The sequence below is a fragment of the Peromyscus californicus genome, unplaced genomic scaffold (genome assembly GCF_007827085.1).
Source record: "Peromyscus californicus insignis strain IS unplaced genomic scaffold, ASM782708v3 Scaffold_20__1_contigs__length_68692818, whole genome shotgun sequence".
Classification (NCBI taxonomy): domain Eukaryota; kingdom Metazoa; phylum Chordata; class Mammalia; order Rodentia; family Cricetidae; genus Peromyscus; species Peromyscus californicus.
The window spans coordinates 63296429-63314133 of record NW_026294503.1 but is presented as its reverse complement, the minus strand read 5'-3'; the positions used below and the strand labels follow the sequence as shown (position 1 = coordinate 63314133).

Sequence of the window (17705 nt, the reverse complement as noted above, 5' to 3'; positions counted from 1 at the left end):
TCCTTGACTGTCCTGGAACTCATTCTGCAAACCAGTCTGGCCTCAAACTCAGAGATCCACCTGCCTTTACCCCCTGAGTTCTCTCTCTTCCCAGTTCTGGAATTACTGGTGTGGTGCCCAGTTTTTCGTCAACTCCTCAGCTAAAAGGGGAAGATCTTGTCTCCACGAATCCTCAGACTGAATGCCCCTGAAAAAATAAGTTTTTCTGACCTGGGTTCTCATCCTTATGCACAAGGACAACACCGACTGGCCATCTCTCCAGCTGGACTTCACAGTCTTCTAATGAGCTTGTTCCTCACTGGGCAGTGACCTGAAGTGTTTACTATTTCTGCCACTTTACATAGTAGAGCAAGGGTAGAGAAGACTGAAGTTGGCCAGTTCCTTTCTCTCATGGTTAGGCTTTGGTAAAAGTCAAGTTTTGTTTAATACGTTTCATGTGAGGGTCAGTGGGATGGCTCAGAGGGCAAAGGTGCTCGCCACTAAGCCTGACAACTTTGTGTTCAATCTTTGGATCCCATGGCAGAAAGAACACCTTGAAGTTGCCCTCCAACCTCTAGCCTTACACTGTGACATGTGCAAGTCTGCATATACAAGCACATGTACACACACTAAATTTTTTTTTTTTGGGGGGGTGTTTTTCAAGACAAGTTTTCTCTGTGTAACAGCCCTGGCTGTCCTGGAACTCACTCTGTAGACCAGGCTAGCCTTTAACTCAGAAATCAGCCTCCCTCTGCCTCCTAATGCTGGGATTAAAGGTGTGCACCTCCACCACCCGGAATTTGCTATGTAGACCAGGCTGGCTTTGAACTCAAAGATCTTCCTGCCTCTGCCTCCTGAGTGTTGGGATTAAAGGAGTGCACCACTACACCCTGCCCTACATCTCTAATATTTTATAGACATAATGAGCTTGATAGGTATGTGTTGCACGAATCCTAATTGGTCTTAATAATAGAAACCGGGAGCCAGATATTGGGATAAACGCTGAAAGATCAGAGGAAACAAGCCACAGCCACTTCTCACCTCACCAATTCCTCAGCCAAAGGGAAGTTCTTGTCTCCATGAATCCTCAAACTGAATGCCCCTGAGTCCTCAGCTGAAAGGACCGAGTTTCTGTCTCCTCCTGCCTTACATGCCTTTCTCTGCCCAGCCATATCATTTCCTGTCTCAACCTTCCTAGTGCTGGGATTAATGGTGTGTGTGCTTCCCAAATACTGGGAGGAAAGGCATGAGATCACAAGTACTGGGATTAAGGGTGTGTGCCACCACTGCCTGATTTTGTTTCTCTTTTAAACTGGATTAATCTCGTGTAGTCCAGGGTGGCTTTGAACTCACAGAGATCCAGACAGATCTCTGCCTCCCGAGTGCTAGCTAGGATTAAAGGTGTGTGCCACCATTGCCTGGCCTCTATGTTTAATGTAGTGGCTGGCTCTGTCCTCTGATCTTTAGACAAATCTTATTTGTTAAAGTGCAAACAAAATATCACCACAGGCATGGAAGAACAGGTGCAAAGCTGAGCCCAGAAGTTCATAAGTTCAGTGCCTGCCTGAGCTATAAAGTAAGTTCAACACCAATTTAGCCAATTTAAAATAACAAGTCACCGGGCGGTGGCGCATGCCTTTAATCCCATCACTCGGGAGGCAGAGGCAGGCGGATCTCTGTGAGTTCTAGGCCAGCCTGGTCTACAGATCGAGATCCAGGAAAGGTGCAAAGCTACACAGAGAAACCCTGTCTCGGAAAAAAAAAAGTCACAACAGGGCTGGATACAGCTAGGTGGTAGTGTACTTGCCCAGCATAAGCAGAAGGATCTAAATTCAATCTCCATTGGAGTTGGAGGGAGAAGCGCAGGGATCGCAGACTGAGAGGGGTTAATTATCTTGCTTAGGCTGAAAAGCTATGAGAGCTGGAGCTGGGCTCCAATTTAATAGAGGCCTGACCTTAGAAATTTTCCACATGGTGGTGGTGGAACTTTCCACACTGTAGAGGCGGTTTTAGTTCATCGGTTAGCATATCCTAGGATACTTTGTTACTTCTAAACTATTTACTGTTTCTGCACGTGCCTCAGAGCATTTGGGGCAGTCAGAGGACAACTTATCAGAGTCAGTCCTCTCCTTTCATCTACCATGGGGGTGCCAGGGATGGAATTCAGGTTGTCAGCAGCCTCTTCTACCTGCTGAGCCAGGGGCCGCTCATTCACATACATACACATAAATACATACATACACACAAGTCCCAGAGGACTTCTCGGGCAAATAGCAGAGCCCCAAATCTTGGAGATAGGCTGCCAATGCCTGCGCCAGAGGTGTACGGTGGACTTTGGTAAACAAAGAGTGGGGGCCAGTCATAGATCTGTGATTTGAGGTAGTGTGAACATCAGAACTGAGTTGAACACAGCGGCAGAAGCCTGGGAACAGGGACACCCAGTAGTGGACAGGAGGGTGAGGCAGACAGCAGCCCCACACGGTGGACCTAGGAGTGGGTCCAGCGCACAAATGATCTCTTGTTCTCCTTTGCTTGATAATCTTTCCCTGAGGTTTGGGTTTCCTAGAACTATTGATCTGGCCGCCACTGGCGCCTGGCCCACCCTTGGGACCTAACTGAACGTTTGGAAACTGCACCAGCAAGCATATCGCTTTCTGTGACCAAAGGAAAGCCAGAGAAAAGGCCTCCCCACCGGAGTGAAACTCTATTTATAAAGTCAGCGTTCTAGAGCCTGACGCGGTGTCGCACACCGTTAATCCTGGCACTCGGGCGAACACCGCTGGGTTTGTGAGTTCCAGGCCTGCCAAGGCTACACATAGGCTCGGCTTAAAAAGCAAAAACAGCCGGGCGGTGGTGGCGCACGCCTTTAATCCCAGCACTCGGGAGGCAGAGGCAGGCGGATCTCTGTGAGTTCGAGGCCAGCCTGGGCTACCAAGTGATTTCCAGGAGAGGCGCAAAGCTACACAGAGAAACCCTGTCTCGAAAAACAAAAAACAAAAAACAACAAAAAAAAAAAAGCAAAAACAAAAAAGGAAAAAAAAAAGGAGAGAGAGAAAGAGAGAGAGAGAGAGAGAGAGAGAGAGAGAGAGAGCGAGCGCCCCATCCCCAAATATAAAACCCCAAACACATCGTGTTCCTGGGACAACGGAAGCATGAAATTAGCAACATGAATTCTATTCCTTCGGGTTGGTTAGGGCTGCTACACACACACGCACACGCACACGCACACGCACACACACACACACACACACACACACACACACACACACACACACACGGCGCTGCTTTTCCAGCGGGCTGCGGTTCTTGGCACTGCGGCCAGGCACTTCGGGAGCCTTTTAGCGGCTTGAACGTCTCGGCATACGTCGGGGCCATTCGCTGTCTTGTCTTTTCTGGGTTTCCTGAGCGGCTCACGTTTTCCCGGCCAGGGGGCCATAAAGCCCAGTCTGGGCGGGTGGGTTTTCGAGACAGGGTTTCTCTGTGTAGCCCTGGCTGTCCTGGATCTCGCTCTGTAGCCCAGGCTGGCCTCGAACTCACAGAGATCCGCCTGCCTCTGCCTCCCGAGTGCTGGGATTAAAGGTGTGCGCCACCACGCCCGGTTCTACAACGTTCTCGGAAAAGACTCAGGCAGCGAAGCCGGGGCCGCCCGCAAGGCGACCTCAGCCCAGTTATCGCGGGGAAAGGCGAGACTTCGTTTCTCTTTAAGAACCACTTCCACCTGCGCCCTGCCGGGTCACACGACTCGCGCCTGCGCCCTGGGCCGGGACTGCGGTCCTCGTCGGCGGACTGGCTGTCGATTCCGCCTACGGGGCGTCGCAGGGTCCATTCCGGAAGTAGTCGCGGGACGCTCCTGCTTCCTGGGGCGGAAGTGTGTCACAAGCTGGTATTCGGCGGCTCCGGGAGGAAGTTCGTCACGTCGCAGTTGTCTCGGCACAGCGGATGTGTGTCGCCGCTTAGGTGACGCTGGGAAGTGCTTGCAGCCCCCGCCGCTGCCTCTTGGTTGGAGCACTATGGAGGGAGAGAGGAAGAACAACAACAAACGGTGGTATTTCACTCGGGAGCAGCTGGAAAACAGCCCCTCGCGTCGCTTCGGCGTGGACTCCGATAAAGAACTCTCTTACCGCCAGCAGGCGGCCAACCTCCTCCAGGACATGGGACAACGTCTTAACGTGTATCCTTGCGGCCTAGGCCTCTCGGCCTTGGAGCCCGTCCGGCCACGCTTCGGCGTCGGGCCGGGCACGCCGGCGGGGACACGAGTGGGTAAGGTGGTGGCGGGAGCTGGACGCCTGGTGGGGGAGAGCCCACAATGGCGCTGGCGGAGCCACTGTTCGCGCGAGGGAAGTGAGGCGGAGTCAATTTCCCGCTCGCTCACCGGTGCCACCAGCCCGGCTGGGGATTCGGACCTCTCCCGTCTTTGTGTGGTCGCCGCTCCTCTCCCGGCCCCTCTTCTCTGAATTCTGACCTGTTTTCTAGTGGTTTTTTTTTTTTTTTTTTTTTTTTTTTTTTTTTTATTTGAGAGGCTCCGTTTAAAGAGGTTTCGCTGAGGACGCTGCCAGTGTGTGAAAAGGGTTTCGGGAAATTCTGTCCCCGACGGGCTTACGGAGGTGGGCTAGAATTGGCGCCCCAGCTTTGCTTCCAAACCCATTTCTCCCACTTACTAGCTGTTTATGACCTGTCAAATTCTTGGTTTTTTTTTTCTGTTGTCCATCTCAACGCTTGAGATTCAGATGTGTTCTAGTAGCTGTTTCGTAGAATTTAAGAGGAAGGGAAGATGTCACCTTAGGTTTGTAGGGAGATGTAAGTATGGATATAATGTTTTAAGTAGTTTGCAGAGTTTTAAGTCCTTGTTTCTCAGGGCACTAGAGGTTATTTATTCCTTTTCAAATTACAGAGGTAAGATAATTTAGTGATTCCCCCCCCCCCTTTTTTTTCCCTTCAGAAAATGAAGTTATTTGTGGCAAAACTAATAGTTTTAAAACTCTATTTTCCATATAACTTTCTTTTAGGTGCAGCTTCAGCTTATGTAGCATTTACTTAAGAGTGATGCTGAGGGCTGGGTGTGGTGTCTTATGCCTTTGATCCCACCATTGGGGAGGTAGAGGCAGGCCAAAGCTACAAAGTGAGATCCTGTCTCCCAAAAAAAAAAGTTCTGACTATAATGTAAGGCCTTCCAAATAGGTGTTCCCTTTATTGGCCAGTTCGCTATTGAAATCCAGTTTGTTTCCCAAGCATTCAGGCAGTGCACAATTAAACGTTCCTATATATGTTTAAGGCACCTTTTTAAAGTGTGCTCAAGCTTGTTGCCAGCATATTGTTATCTCTATACAGGCTGTTGCTGAGGTCTGTAGGAATGAGGTATTCTTAACCATACGAATGAAAGACTCTGGATTAGAGGGAGGGAGGAAGGAGTTTATTTTCAGTGGATTACCATCAAATCATTTCAAATGTTTTGTAGTTCAGGAGTCATGTGATATTTCCAGAAAGAAGTAGAACTAAACCGGGCATGGTGGTGCACGCCTTTAATCCCAGAGCTCAGGAGGTGGACGAAGGCTGATTTCTGAGTTCGATGCCAGCCTGGTCTACAGAGTGAGTTTTAGGACAGACAGGCTACACAGAGAAACCCTGTCTCAGAACACCCCCATACCCACCCATCCACCGCCTCCCAAAGAAAAGGAAGAAAGAAAAAAGTAGAACAGAAAAACTGATCTCTGGAGTTTAAGTTATCCTTGGGCAAGCAAGATGGCCCAGCAGGTCAAGGCACGTGCTGCCAAACCCGATGCCCTGCGTTCTATCTCTATGACCCATAGGGTGGACAGATAACTGACTCCTGCAGGTTGCACTCTGACCCCCACACTCATGCTGTGGCATGCTGATCACCCCTTCAAAAGTAAACGTAATTAGAAAAGAGTTATCCTTGGCTAATGAGTCACCTTTGCAGAGGGCAGTGGCATGACGGGAAAGTGTGAGACCCTGTGTGGTTTTGTTTACGTTGTCTGTTGATTTGCACCGTGCTGCTCGCTTTGTTTATTCAGTCATTAAGTTCCTATAAGAACTTGGCTAGGTAGAAGACATACTGACAATTGGCAGTTAATAATTTAGTTAGTGAAGGAAAACACATCTGCTCTTTGATTTGAAGAGGTAGCTTGTGTAGGATGGTCCACTGTGCTTTATTCCCTTGGGAAGGATGATTGCACCTTAACTTGAACCTCAGCTCACAACTGACGATCAACACTGCTATAGTGTACATGCACCGCTTCTACATGATCCAGTCTTTTACACAGTTCCATCGATATGTAAGTAGAATTTTGTGTGGTGTAATCCTTTGGGGTTTGATTCTAGCTGCCTATTTTATGATTGGTTGTTGTTATTGGACTAGGGTTTTATTTTAGAATTTAGGGCTGGTCATTTTGAGATTAAAAAAATCATGATTTAAGCTGGGTGATGGTGGCACACGCCTTTAATCCCAGCACTCGGTAGGCAGAGGCAGGTGGATCTTTGTGAGTTCAAGTCCAGCCTGGTCTACAAAGCGATTTCCAGGAAAGGCACAAAACTACACAGAGAAACCCTGTCTCCGAAAAACCAAAAAAAAAAAAAAAAAAAAAAAAAAAAAAAAAAAAAAAAAAAAATCATGACTTAAGTATAATTTTCCAAGTGGTAAATTTATGGCCATAAGAAGACAAATGTAAGTTAGATTTTGCAAAATCTTTGATAAAATTCAGTGGTTAGCTGGAGGGAAAGATGTATTATGTGGTAATGCCTGGGGCGATGACTTTTAGGAATGGGGAAGAATAGGAATAAAAGGATATTTTTTTCTTGGACAAAGTTATAAATATAGTGCTATTTTCAGTTTTGTTAACTGAAATGGTCTATTTAGCATTTTGTTTAATTAAAATCCCAAGGTAAAGCTGGGGCGGTGGTGGCGCATGCCTTTAATCCCAGCACTCAGGAGGCAGAGGCAGGCGGATCTCTGAGTCCAAGGCCAGCCTGGTCTATAGAGTGAGTTCTAGGACAGCCAGGGCTACACAGAGAAACCCTTTCTAAAACAAACAAGCAAACAAACAAAAAACCCAAGGTAATAAAGGTTAACTTGAACAGATTGTGTGGATTAGTGGATCAAATATTCTGTTATTTTTTAAAGTCTTTGAGGATTTATTTTAGGATAATGCATCTAAAAACATAGTTTTAGGGCTGGAGAGATGGCTCAGTGGTTAAGAGCACTGTCTGCTCTTCCAGAGGTTCTGAGTTCAGTTCCCAGCACCCACATGGTGGCTCACAACCATCCATAATTCAATCCAGTGCCTTCTTCTGGCCTGTAAGCATTCATGTAGACAGAATTCACTGTATACATAATAAATAAATATTAAAAAAAAAAGGGGGCGGTGGTGGCACACACCTTTAATCCCAGCACTTGGGAGGCAAAGGCAGACAGATCTCTGTGAGTTCGAGGCCAGCCTGGTCTACAGAGTGAGTTCCAGGAAAGGTGCAAAGCTACAAAGAGAAACCCTGTCTCAAAAAAAACAACAAACAAACAAACAAAAATCCAAAAACATAGTTTTATTTCTGAGTGTTTGTGTGAGTACCCACAGAGGCTAGATGAAGGCCTTGAATTCCCTGGAGCTGGAGTTACAGGCTGCTCTGAGCAACCCTAGATGGGTGCTGGGAGTCAGAGTACTTAACTGAGCCGTCTCAAGCCCAGATAAGACATTTTGAGTTGTTTTGTTTTGATCCTGTAAGAAGAAACTTTGTGAAGCTAAATGTAATTCCTGTAATGTAAGAAATTGGCAAAATCAGACTTAGGATCGTCAGTTAAGGATTGATAATTTTGGGTGATTAGTCAGTCCCTGCCCTTAGTGCCCATACCTTTTTTTCTGTTGTTGTTTTTTCCGAGACAGGGTTTCTCTGTGTAGTTTTGGAGCCTTTCCTGGAACTCGCTCTATAGACCAGGCTGGCCTCGAACTCACGGAGATCTGCCTGCCTCTGCCTCCCGAGTGCTGGATTAAAGGGGTGCCCCACCACCACCCCGCTGCGCCCATACTTCTAATCAGCCTTTATAAAGCTGTTTGATAGCACTGAAACAGAAGTAGTGGATCAGTGAAATTTAAATTGCAAAGCTGTCTTGGTTATTTTGAAGATTTCCTACCTTCAGCTTTCCCTCCCTTTTTTTTCTTCCATTCATTCTTTTTTTTTTTTTTTTTTTTTTTTGAGATTAGGGTGTAACTAAGTGTGTAGTCATGGCGCCTTGAATTTCCAAGCACTGGCATGGGCAACAGGTGCCGAGTCTTCTCGTTTATTGCAATAAAAATTTGAAATTTAGGGTGGAATCTTAAATCAGGTTGTTCAGTCTGCATTTATGGGTTAGCATGTATGTCCTTTTTATTTAAATGACAACGCTTTCTTATTGCCTGTGTGTTAACCTTGGTTAAGACAGACATTTATCTGTTTATTTCCAACGTACCCGAAGTAAGCTGGTAGAATTAACAGATTATCTGATAATTATTTAATTACAGAGACATTCTTTTGGATATCATATCCTTTGTTTTTATTTGTCTCTTGTTTTGAGACAGGGCTTCACTATGTAGCCCCGGCTGGCCTGGAACTCAACAGAGATTCACCTGCCTTTGTCTCCCGAGTGCTGGGATTAAAGACAAATACGACCACAGCTGGTGTTCTGACTTTTATAGTTGATCTTCTTTAGAGTATTGATTTTAGGTATATTTTATAATTAGCATATCCCAAATATTACCCTCTTAATACATTAATTTTATAAGTTGGATTTAACTATGATCAATTAGAATTAGATTTGAGAGGGCTTAAAACATTATGGCATTGATGTTAAGCCTGTCAAGCCAGCCCTTGTGGATTTTTTTTTTCAATTTTATTGTGTGTGCATGATGTGATTGTGTATGAGTGTAGCTCACATTGGTCAGAAGACAAGTTTTGGTTCTCTTTTTCCATCATGGGTTTGGGGAATCAAATTAAGGTTGTCAAGTGTGGATAGTTGCACATTAGGCTGCTGAGCCATCTTGCTAGCTGCTTTGTGAATTTCCATTTATTTATTACAAATATAATAAATTCACATGGTAAAAATTCTAACAATACCACCGAAACATATAAAGTGAAAACTCTGTGCCCTGAAGAGGTAATCATTGATCAATATTTGATATACAGTATCCTATACCTCTTCTGGATTTAAACTAGTATTTATGATTTCTGTTAAAAGATCATGCCTCAGCCGGGCGATGGTGGCGCACGCCTTTAATCCCAGCACTCGGGAGGCAGAGGCAGGAGGATCTCTGTGAGTTCGAGGCCAGCCTGGTCTACAAAGTGAGTTCCAGGAAAGGCGCAAAACTACAGAGAAACCCTGTCTCGAAAAAACAAAACAAACAAACAAAAAAAAAAAAAGATCATGCCTCAGCTGGGCGGTGGTGGCCACGCCTTTAATCCTAGCACTCAGGGAGGCAGAGCCAGGTGGACCTCCGAGTTCGAGGCCAGCCTGGTCTACAGATCGAGATCCGGGACAGGCACCAAAACTACACAGAGAAACTTTGTCTCAAAAAACTACCCCCCCCCAAAAAAAACAGCAACAAAAAATCCTTGGGGCTATGCATATGACCCAGTTCAGTGTGTATTTAGCATGTTAGGTTTTGAGTTGAGTCCATAGCACCAAAAGAAAAAAAAGGCCCATATTTTAATAGCAGCATATTTGGATATATGTTAGTTACCCTTATTTGTTGACTTTTTTTTTTTTTTTTTGAAACAGGGTTTCTCTGTGTAGCTTTGCGCCTTTCCTGGAACTCGCTTTGGAGACCAGGCTGGCCTAGAACTCACAGAGATCCGCCTGCCTCTGCCTCCCGAGTGCTGGGATTAAAGGCGTGCGCCACCACTGCCCGGCTTATTTGTTGACTTGTAAGAAATGAAGTTTAGTGATTGAAAGTATGTTTGCTGGGGTCAGACGTGTCTAGATTTGGAGTCCTGATGATCTGCTTACTAGCTGTATGGCTTTGTGCAATTTATATTCTAAACTAGTATAAAAACGCCTCCTAAGAGTTAGGTACATGTGCCTGCAAGCCTAGGTATGAGGCTCAGTTCTCAATTTGAGGTTAGCATTGGACAATGTAGTTAGATCTTGTCTTTAATTAAAAAAAAAAAAGATTCTGGCCTAATAAGGTGGCTTATAAGGGTAAGGTGCTTGCTGTCAAGCCTGGCAACCTGAGTTCAATTCCTGGAATTTACAAGGGAGGACAGAGTCTGTTGGGATCAAACCTAGGGCTTTGCACAAACAGACGTCACTCCGATAGTTGGGCTATACTCCTAGTGCCCTTTTATTTTTTTTAATCCGTTCATCTCTTGATGAACATCTAGACTAGTTCCATTTTAGCTTTTTAAGAAGCGTGGAAGGATAAGGAAGGTTGTGCAAGTATTTTTGGCATGCCAGACTTTAGTGTAGAAAATTGTAACTTAGGAGGCAGTAGGGTTCCAAGTAAGTATTACAATGTTTCAGTTGCTGTGTGATCTTGTATGGTTAGTCTCTTGAGATCTTTAGCTACTAGTGTATTGGCTTGTATAATTGTTCCTCCCCTACATATTTTCTATCTTGTGAGTTTAATACTTTGTAGTTTTTTTTTTTTTTTTTTTTTTTTTTTTGCTTTTCAAGGCAGCGTTTTTCTGTATAGCCTTGGCTGTTCTGCAATTTGCTCAGACCAGACTGGCCTTGAACTTAAGAGATGTGCCTGCCTCTTCCTCCCAAATGCTGGGATTAAAAGCATGGGCCACGGCCGGGCGGTGGTGGCGCACGCCTTTAATCCCAGCACTCGGGAGGCAGAGCCAGGCGGATCTCTGTGAGTTCGAGGCCAGCCTGGACTACCAAGTGAGTTCCAGGAAAGGCGCAAAGCTACACAGAGAAACCCTGTCTCGAAAAACCAAAAAAAAAAAAAAAAAAAAAAAAAAAAAAGCATGGGCCACAACCACCTGGGTTTTTTTTTTTGTATGTTTGTTTGTTTGTTTTTAGACAGTCTTGTGTAGCCCAGGCTGACTTTGAACTCAGATATACCTGCTTCTGCCTCCTGAGTGCTGGGATTTCAGGAGTGGGCTACCACACTCAACAAAAACATTTTTATTTAGTGTGTGGATTGAATATATTTGTGTGCTTGCCTGTGTGTAGGGGGCAGAGACTAAAAGTTGACATCAAGTCTTTGATCGCTCTCTATTTTTTGAAATAAGGTCTCTCACTGAACCTGGAGCATGTCATTTCTGCTAAACTGGGTGGCCACTGAGCCCCTAGGATCCACCTAGCTGTACCCCTCAGCCCTGGTATTGTAGATGTGCTGTATGTTCCCTTCCCGTGCTCACAAACTGAGGCAACCATTACCAGTGTTTGATTTCAGAACACTTGTATCAGTGCTTTGTCACTGCAGTCACTCCCAATCTACCTCTCAGCCTCTGGCACTAACCTACTTTATCTGGATTTCCTTATTCTAAGGATTTTAATTTACCATTAAAAAAAAAAGAAGAAGAACCTTGGCATAGTGGCTCAGACCTATAATCCCAACATCCAAGAGGCTGAATGAGGCAAAAGGTTCACCAGTTAGAGGCTATCTTGGGCTATATAAATAGTTCCAAACCATCCTGGACTACATAGTGAGATTCCTACCAAAAAAACTAAGGCAAAGCTGGGCGGTGGTGGCGCACGCCTTTAATCCCAGCACTTGAGAGGCAGAGCCAGGTGGATCTCTGTGAGTTTGAAGTCAGCCTGGTCTACAGAGTGAGATCCAGGACAGGTACCAAAACAGAAACCCTGTCTCAGAAAAAACACCCCCCCCCAAAAAAAAAAAAAAAAAAAAACAACCCAAAAAATTAAGGCAAGCAAACTTAAAATGATGTGATTTTTTTCAGTGGAAAACAGCTTATGTCTGCAGTCTCCTCACAGATCCTTAGTGTTTCCTGAGGGACTGCTGTCTGTGATTTGAAAGTCCAGGGCAAGTGTAGATAAGAGACTTGATTGTTTGTGATTTAGCTCTTCTTGGATTATCACTTCGAAATCAATAACATGTGTGACTTTTTTTTTCTTCTATGAATGAAGTCTATGGCTCCAGCAGCCTTGTTTCTAGCAGCGAAAGTGGAAGAACAGCCAAAAAAACTGGAACATGTCATCAAGGTAGCTCATACTTGCCTCCATCCCCAGGAGTCACTTCCTGACACAAGGAGTGAGGTAGGTCCTTAATTACACTTGTAAAAAGTTATAACTTCATTTTGTAGCTTTGAATCTGGAACTTTTCAGTGTTTAATCTCTAAAATAAAGATTGTCATAAAATTAAAAGCTTCGTAACAGCAAAGAAGAATCATGTCATCTGTATAGGTTTCTTTTCATCCCACCCTCCAGATTGAAATATTTTTCTTATTTTCTGTTTAAGAATGTTCAGTGCTTGGTGTGGTGGCACACGCCTTTAATGCCAGCACTCCTAAAACAGAGGTGGCTGGATCTGAGTTCAAGGCCAGCTTGGTCTACAAAGCTAGTTCTAGGACAGCCAGGACTACATAGAAAAACCCTGTCTTGAAAAACAAACAAACAAAAAAACAAAAAAAAAATGTCCATGTGGTAGGTCATCATATACCTATATATATTTATATCTGTAATTATTCTGTCAAGAAGCATGACACAATTTCAGCTTTTGTTTTTCAAGACAGGGTTTCTCTGAGTAGCCCTGGATATACTGAAACTTATATCTAGACCAGACAGGCCTCAAACTCACAGATATCCACCTGCCTCTGCCTCCTGAGTGCTGGCATTAAATGCGTATGCCACCACCGCCTGGCTTAATTACAGCTTTTATTGATGTTATAAGTGTTCTTTGTGGTGGTGGGTTTTTGTTTTTTGTGTTTCTTTGTTTTTTTTTTTGTTTGTTTGTTTTGTTTTTTTGAGATAGGGATCAGGGTTTCTCTCTAACTCTGGCTGTCCTAGAACTTGCTCTGTAGCCCGGGCTGGCCTCAATGTTAGAGATCTGCCTGTCTCTGCCTTCTGGGATCAAAGGTGTGTGTACACACACACACACACACACACACACACACACACACACACACACACACTAGCTTCTTGATGTTATAAGCATTCTTTTTTTTTTTTTTTTTGGTTTTTCGAGACAGGGTTTCTCTGTGTAGCTTTGCGCCTTTCCTGGAACTTGCTTTGGAGACCAAGCTGGCCTCGAACTCACAGAGATCCGCCTGGCTCTGCCTCCCGAGTGCTGGGATTAAAGGCGTGCGCCACCACTGCCCGGCCGTTATAAGCATTCTTAAAGGTAAAGTTTTGTTGTGGAAATTTTTTTAAGTATATGGAAAGGTTCACTGCCTGACTTAAATCAGTCTCAAAATGAACCACATGCCTAGAGATAAAATTTATGCCTGTTTATTATTACATTTGATTTTAGGCAAAAGGCCGAGAAGCATTATAGTCATTAAAGAGTTCAAACATTGGTTTATTTTTTCAAGATAGGGTTTTCTCTGTGTAGCCCTGGCCAGCCTGGGACTTGCTGTGTAGCCCAGGCTGGCCTCCAACTCTGAGGCCATAGATGTTTCATAGATGCACTGTTGGATCTTTATCATATGCATATATGTGCGCGTGCACATTTCTTTTGTTTTTTTTTTCCCCATGCTTCCTTGACTTTCATGTGTGTGCTTATGTTAGTGATGTTAGGCATTGAATCTGGACCTCAGAAAATGCTAGGCAAACATTCTGTTTCTTTTTGGTTTTTCGAGACAGGGTTTCTCTGTATAGCTTTGCTCCTTTCCTGGATCTCGCTCTATAGACCAGGCTGACCTTGAACTCACAAAGATCTGCCTGCCTCTGCCTCTGAGTGCTGGGATTAAAGGCGTGCGCCACCACTGCCCAGGCGCAAACATTCTATTTTAAAGCCACACCCCGAAGCTGGATGTGCTTGTACACGCCTTCAATCTATCACTTGCAAGACAGAGGCAGGTAGATGTGTGAGACCAACCTGGTCTACATAGTGAGAACCTGTCTCTTAAAAAAGAAAGAAAAAAAGCCACACTCCCTATTCCTAGGCTCCCCCCAACCCCCCAAGATGGTTTCTCCGTGGCTCTGGTTATCCTAGAACTCACTGTGTAGACCAGGCTGGCCTCACACTCTGTTCTGAGTGCTGGGAATAAGGTGTGCACCACCACTGTCTGATGTCCTTGGCTTTCTTAAAGAAGGGTGACTCTCCTGGTTTTATCCATTTATTGTATTTAATTAAATACATCTGTGTGTGTCTGTGCATGTGTGGGTATCCATAGAGGTCAGAGGTCTTGGATCGTCCTGAAGCTGGAGGTATATATAGGTGGTAGTAAGCTGACCAATGTGAGCTCTGGGAATTGAATCCTGACCTCTGCAAGAGCACTATTTGCTCTAAACTACTGAGCCATCTCTCCAGCTCTTCTGCTTTCAGAAGTCAATGATTGGAGATGTTCAGAATTCTAACATTTATAATTGAGATACAATTAGGGATTTCTGTTACTAGGTCATTTAAGTCTTTTATGGGTTTATTAATTATGCTTTATGAAAAATATCTATGGAATTAATATATATATTTTTCCTGTTTTTGAAATTTTCTGTATCATTCCAATTTTAATATATGTTGTATTGAAGTGAGCTTTGGTAGCCACTTTTTTCCACTATGATGCAACCTCTGAGAAAGCAACCTAAGGGAAGGAGGGATTCCTTTTGGTTCACCTTTCAAAGGTTTCAGCCTGTGGTTACTTAGCTGTATTACTTTGGGCTCAGGTTCTGAGGCAGAGCATCCTGGCCAGGAAGAAGCAAGTGGCAGAGCACAGAGCTCATCTGGCAGGTAGTGCCAGAGCAATAGTAGAGACAGACACGATGCTGTCTTTCAGGGCTGTGCTTCTGCGCCCACCTTGTGTCTCCCAGCTCCCGTAATGCTATCAGATTAGGACTGTATCACCGGATTAGTCCACTGTTGAGGTCAGAGCCTTCGGATCCAATTACTTCCTAAGAGCTGACAGACCTTACAATTCATTTATATTAGTGTGTGGTGTGTCTGTATGCCTGTATGCATGTGTGCCAGCCGGCCACAGACTGGAGGCCAGAATACAACTCTGTGGCCTAGGTTTCCTCTTTCTACCTTTACTTGGATTCCTGAGAGTGGACTCGGGTTGCCAGCCTTGCTTGACAACATCTTTTGCTGAACCATTTCTCCAGCCTAGCACCTAGACCCTTTAACACATCAGACTATGGGAGGCATTTCATATGCACACCGTAACACTTTTTTTCCCTCTCCAAAGCATATTCACATAATTCCTTGCCTGAGTATTCAACCCATCTGAGGTGGTAATAGGAAGATGTTTTCTCCAGCATACGGAAAAGACGGCTAGCTAGCATAGTTTATATCCTTACTTGCTTTGCTAATATAAAGTTTAGGGTGAAGTTGACCAGGCTGTGGTGGCGCATGCCTTTAATCCCAGCACTGGGGAGGCAGAGCCAGTCGGATCTCTGTGAGTTCAAGGCCAGCCTGGTCTACAGAGTGAGATCCAGGACAGGCACCAAAATTACACAGAGAAACCTTGTCTTGAAAAACAAAAAACAACAACAACAAAAAAATTTAGTGTGAAGTTAACTACAATATAGGTCTTTTTGTTAAACCATAAGTATAAAGCTCCATGACAATAAGTACAATCAGTTAGATTCTTACAGTGCTATTAAAGGATCTGCAAGTAATAATGTAATGATTTTTAAAAAGGTGTGTTAATTTCTCATCTCTAAATCATTTGATTTTAAGATTTAAAATAGCAGTCTGAAAAGAAATAAAATTGTGCTTTTTGGTAGCTCTGTACTACTAGTAAAGTGTTGTCTTTTGATGTTCCCAGCTCTTCCTTCTTGTACTAAATGAGATAGGGATAAAGATTGTATTCCAGTTCCAACTCTACCTCTTCTCTCTCATACCACCCCTCTTAAGATTGAAAATTTTTATGAGTATGACTGCTTGCCTACATGTATATATATGTGTGTGTGTGTGTGTATACATATATATATATATATGTATATGTATATAATTTTTTTTTAAAGGAAAAACATTTAATTGGGATTGTCTTACAGTTTCAGAGGCTTAGTTCATTATCATCATTGTGGGAAGCAAGGTAGCATGCAGGCAGACATGGCATTGTAGATGGAGCTGAGAGTCCTACATCTTGAACCTAGCAGGCAACAGGAAGTGGTCTGTCTTACTGGGCGTGGCTTGAGAGTAGTATATGAGACCTCAAAGCCCGTATCCACAGTGACACACTTCCTCTTATAAGACCACACCTGCTCCAACAAGATCATATCTCCACTCCCTTTGGAGGCCATTTTTTCAAACCACCACATTCCACTCCCTGGCCCCCAAAGGCTTGTAGCCATATCATAATGCAAAAATGCATTCAGTCCAACTTCAAAAGTCCCCATAGTCTGTAATGGTCTCAAACTTAATTAAGTCTAAAGTTCAAAGTCCCTTCTGAGATTCATATGGAATCTTTTAACTGTAATCCCCTGTAAAATTAAAATTAAAAAAGTACATCACGGGCTGGAGAGATGGCTCAGAGGTTAGAGGCACTGACTGCTCTTCCAGAGGTCCTGAGTTCAATTCCCAGCAACCACATGGTGGCTCACAACCATCTGTAATGAGATCTGGTGCCCTCTTCTGGACTGCTGTCATACATGCTGTATACTTAATAAATAAATCTTTAAAAAAAAAAAAAAAAGTACATCACATACTTCCAACAAATAATGGCACAGGATATACATTACCATTCCAAAACAAAGGGAAGGGAGCATAGTGAGGAAATACTTGATCAAAGCAAGACTGAAAACCAGCTGGGCAAACTCCAAACTCTGCATCTCCATGTCTGATGTTAACACACTCTTCAGATCTCCAACTCCTTTCAGCTTTGTTTACTGCAACACACTTCTCTTTCTTGGGCTGGTTCCACTCCCTGTTAGTAGCTTTCCTCAGCAGGTACTCATGACATCTCTAACATCTTGGGTTCTCCAAGGCAATTCTGGCTTCAACTTCATAGCTTCACAACAGTGGCCTCTCTGGGTCTCCATTCAGGGGCACCCCTGACACAGTCTTGGCCTCAGCGGCTGCCCTTAACCACAGAAGAAGGTTCCATAACCCCTTTCTTCTATCCTTCACTCTAAAGCCAGAACCACATGGCCAAAGCTGCCAAGTTGTTCTGCTTACTGGTGCTGGAACATGGACCCCTGTTTAATTACATTTTCACCAGCTTTCTGTCCTTCACTGTCTAATCTTGGCTCTCCTGAAACTGGATCTGTAGGCCAGGCTGGCCTCAAACTCAGAGATCTGCCAGCCTCTGCCTCTGGAGTGCTGGGATCAAAGGCGTGTCACCACACCCAGCTCTAAGCTTTTCTTTAATTCCTTTTCACAAGTTGGAAACATAGCTGGGTGAGATCTTGTCCTGAGGTCACCACTTCCTTTATTCCATTTCTTAATCTGTTTATCTCCTTGAACAACACGACTTACCTCCATTCCACTTCCTGGTGCTTCTTTTCTCATCAAATATTTTTCCTTGCTCAGCTTGCTCCTTTTCATCATAAATCTTCATTAGAGTTAATGCTAGTAACCACACAACAAAGTCTATACTAGGCTGTTTTAAGATTTCCCCTGCTATTGAAATTAATCCAAAACTCTTCACTTTAGCCTCAGGCAAACTTTTCAGACAAG

General features: G+C 44.2%; 1 protein-coding gene across 1 annotated transcript in view; it reads left to right on the top strand.

Annotated features, from left to right (window-relative positions):
- Positions 1–3891: 3891 nt before the first annotated feature.
- Ccnt1 (cyclin T1) overlaps positions 3892–17705 on the top strand; it is a 29081-nt gene continuing 15267 nt past the window's right edge. The window contains exons 1-3 of the mRNA XM_052748833.1: positions 3892–4150; positions 6191–6272; positions 12059–12187. Coding sequence (XP_052604793.1) covers positions 3990–4150; positions 6191–6272; positions 12059–12187 — 372 coding nt within the window. The 5' untranslated portion in view covers positions 3892–3989. The remainder of the gene's footprint in view (positions 4151–6190; positions 6273–12058; positions 12188–17705) is intronic.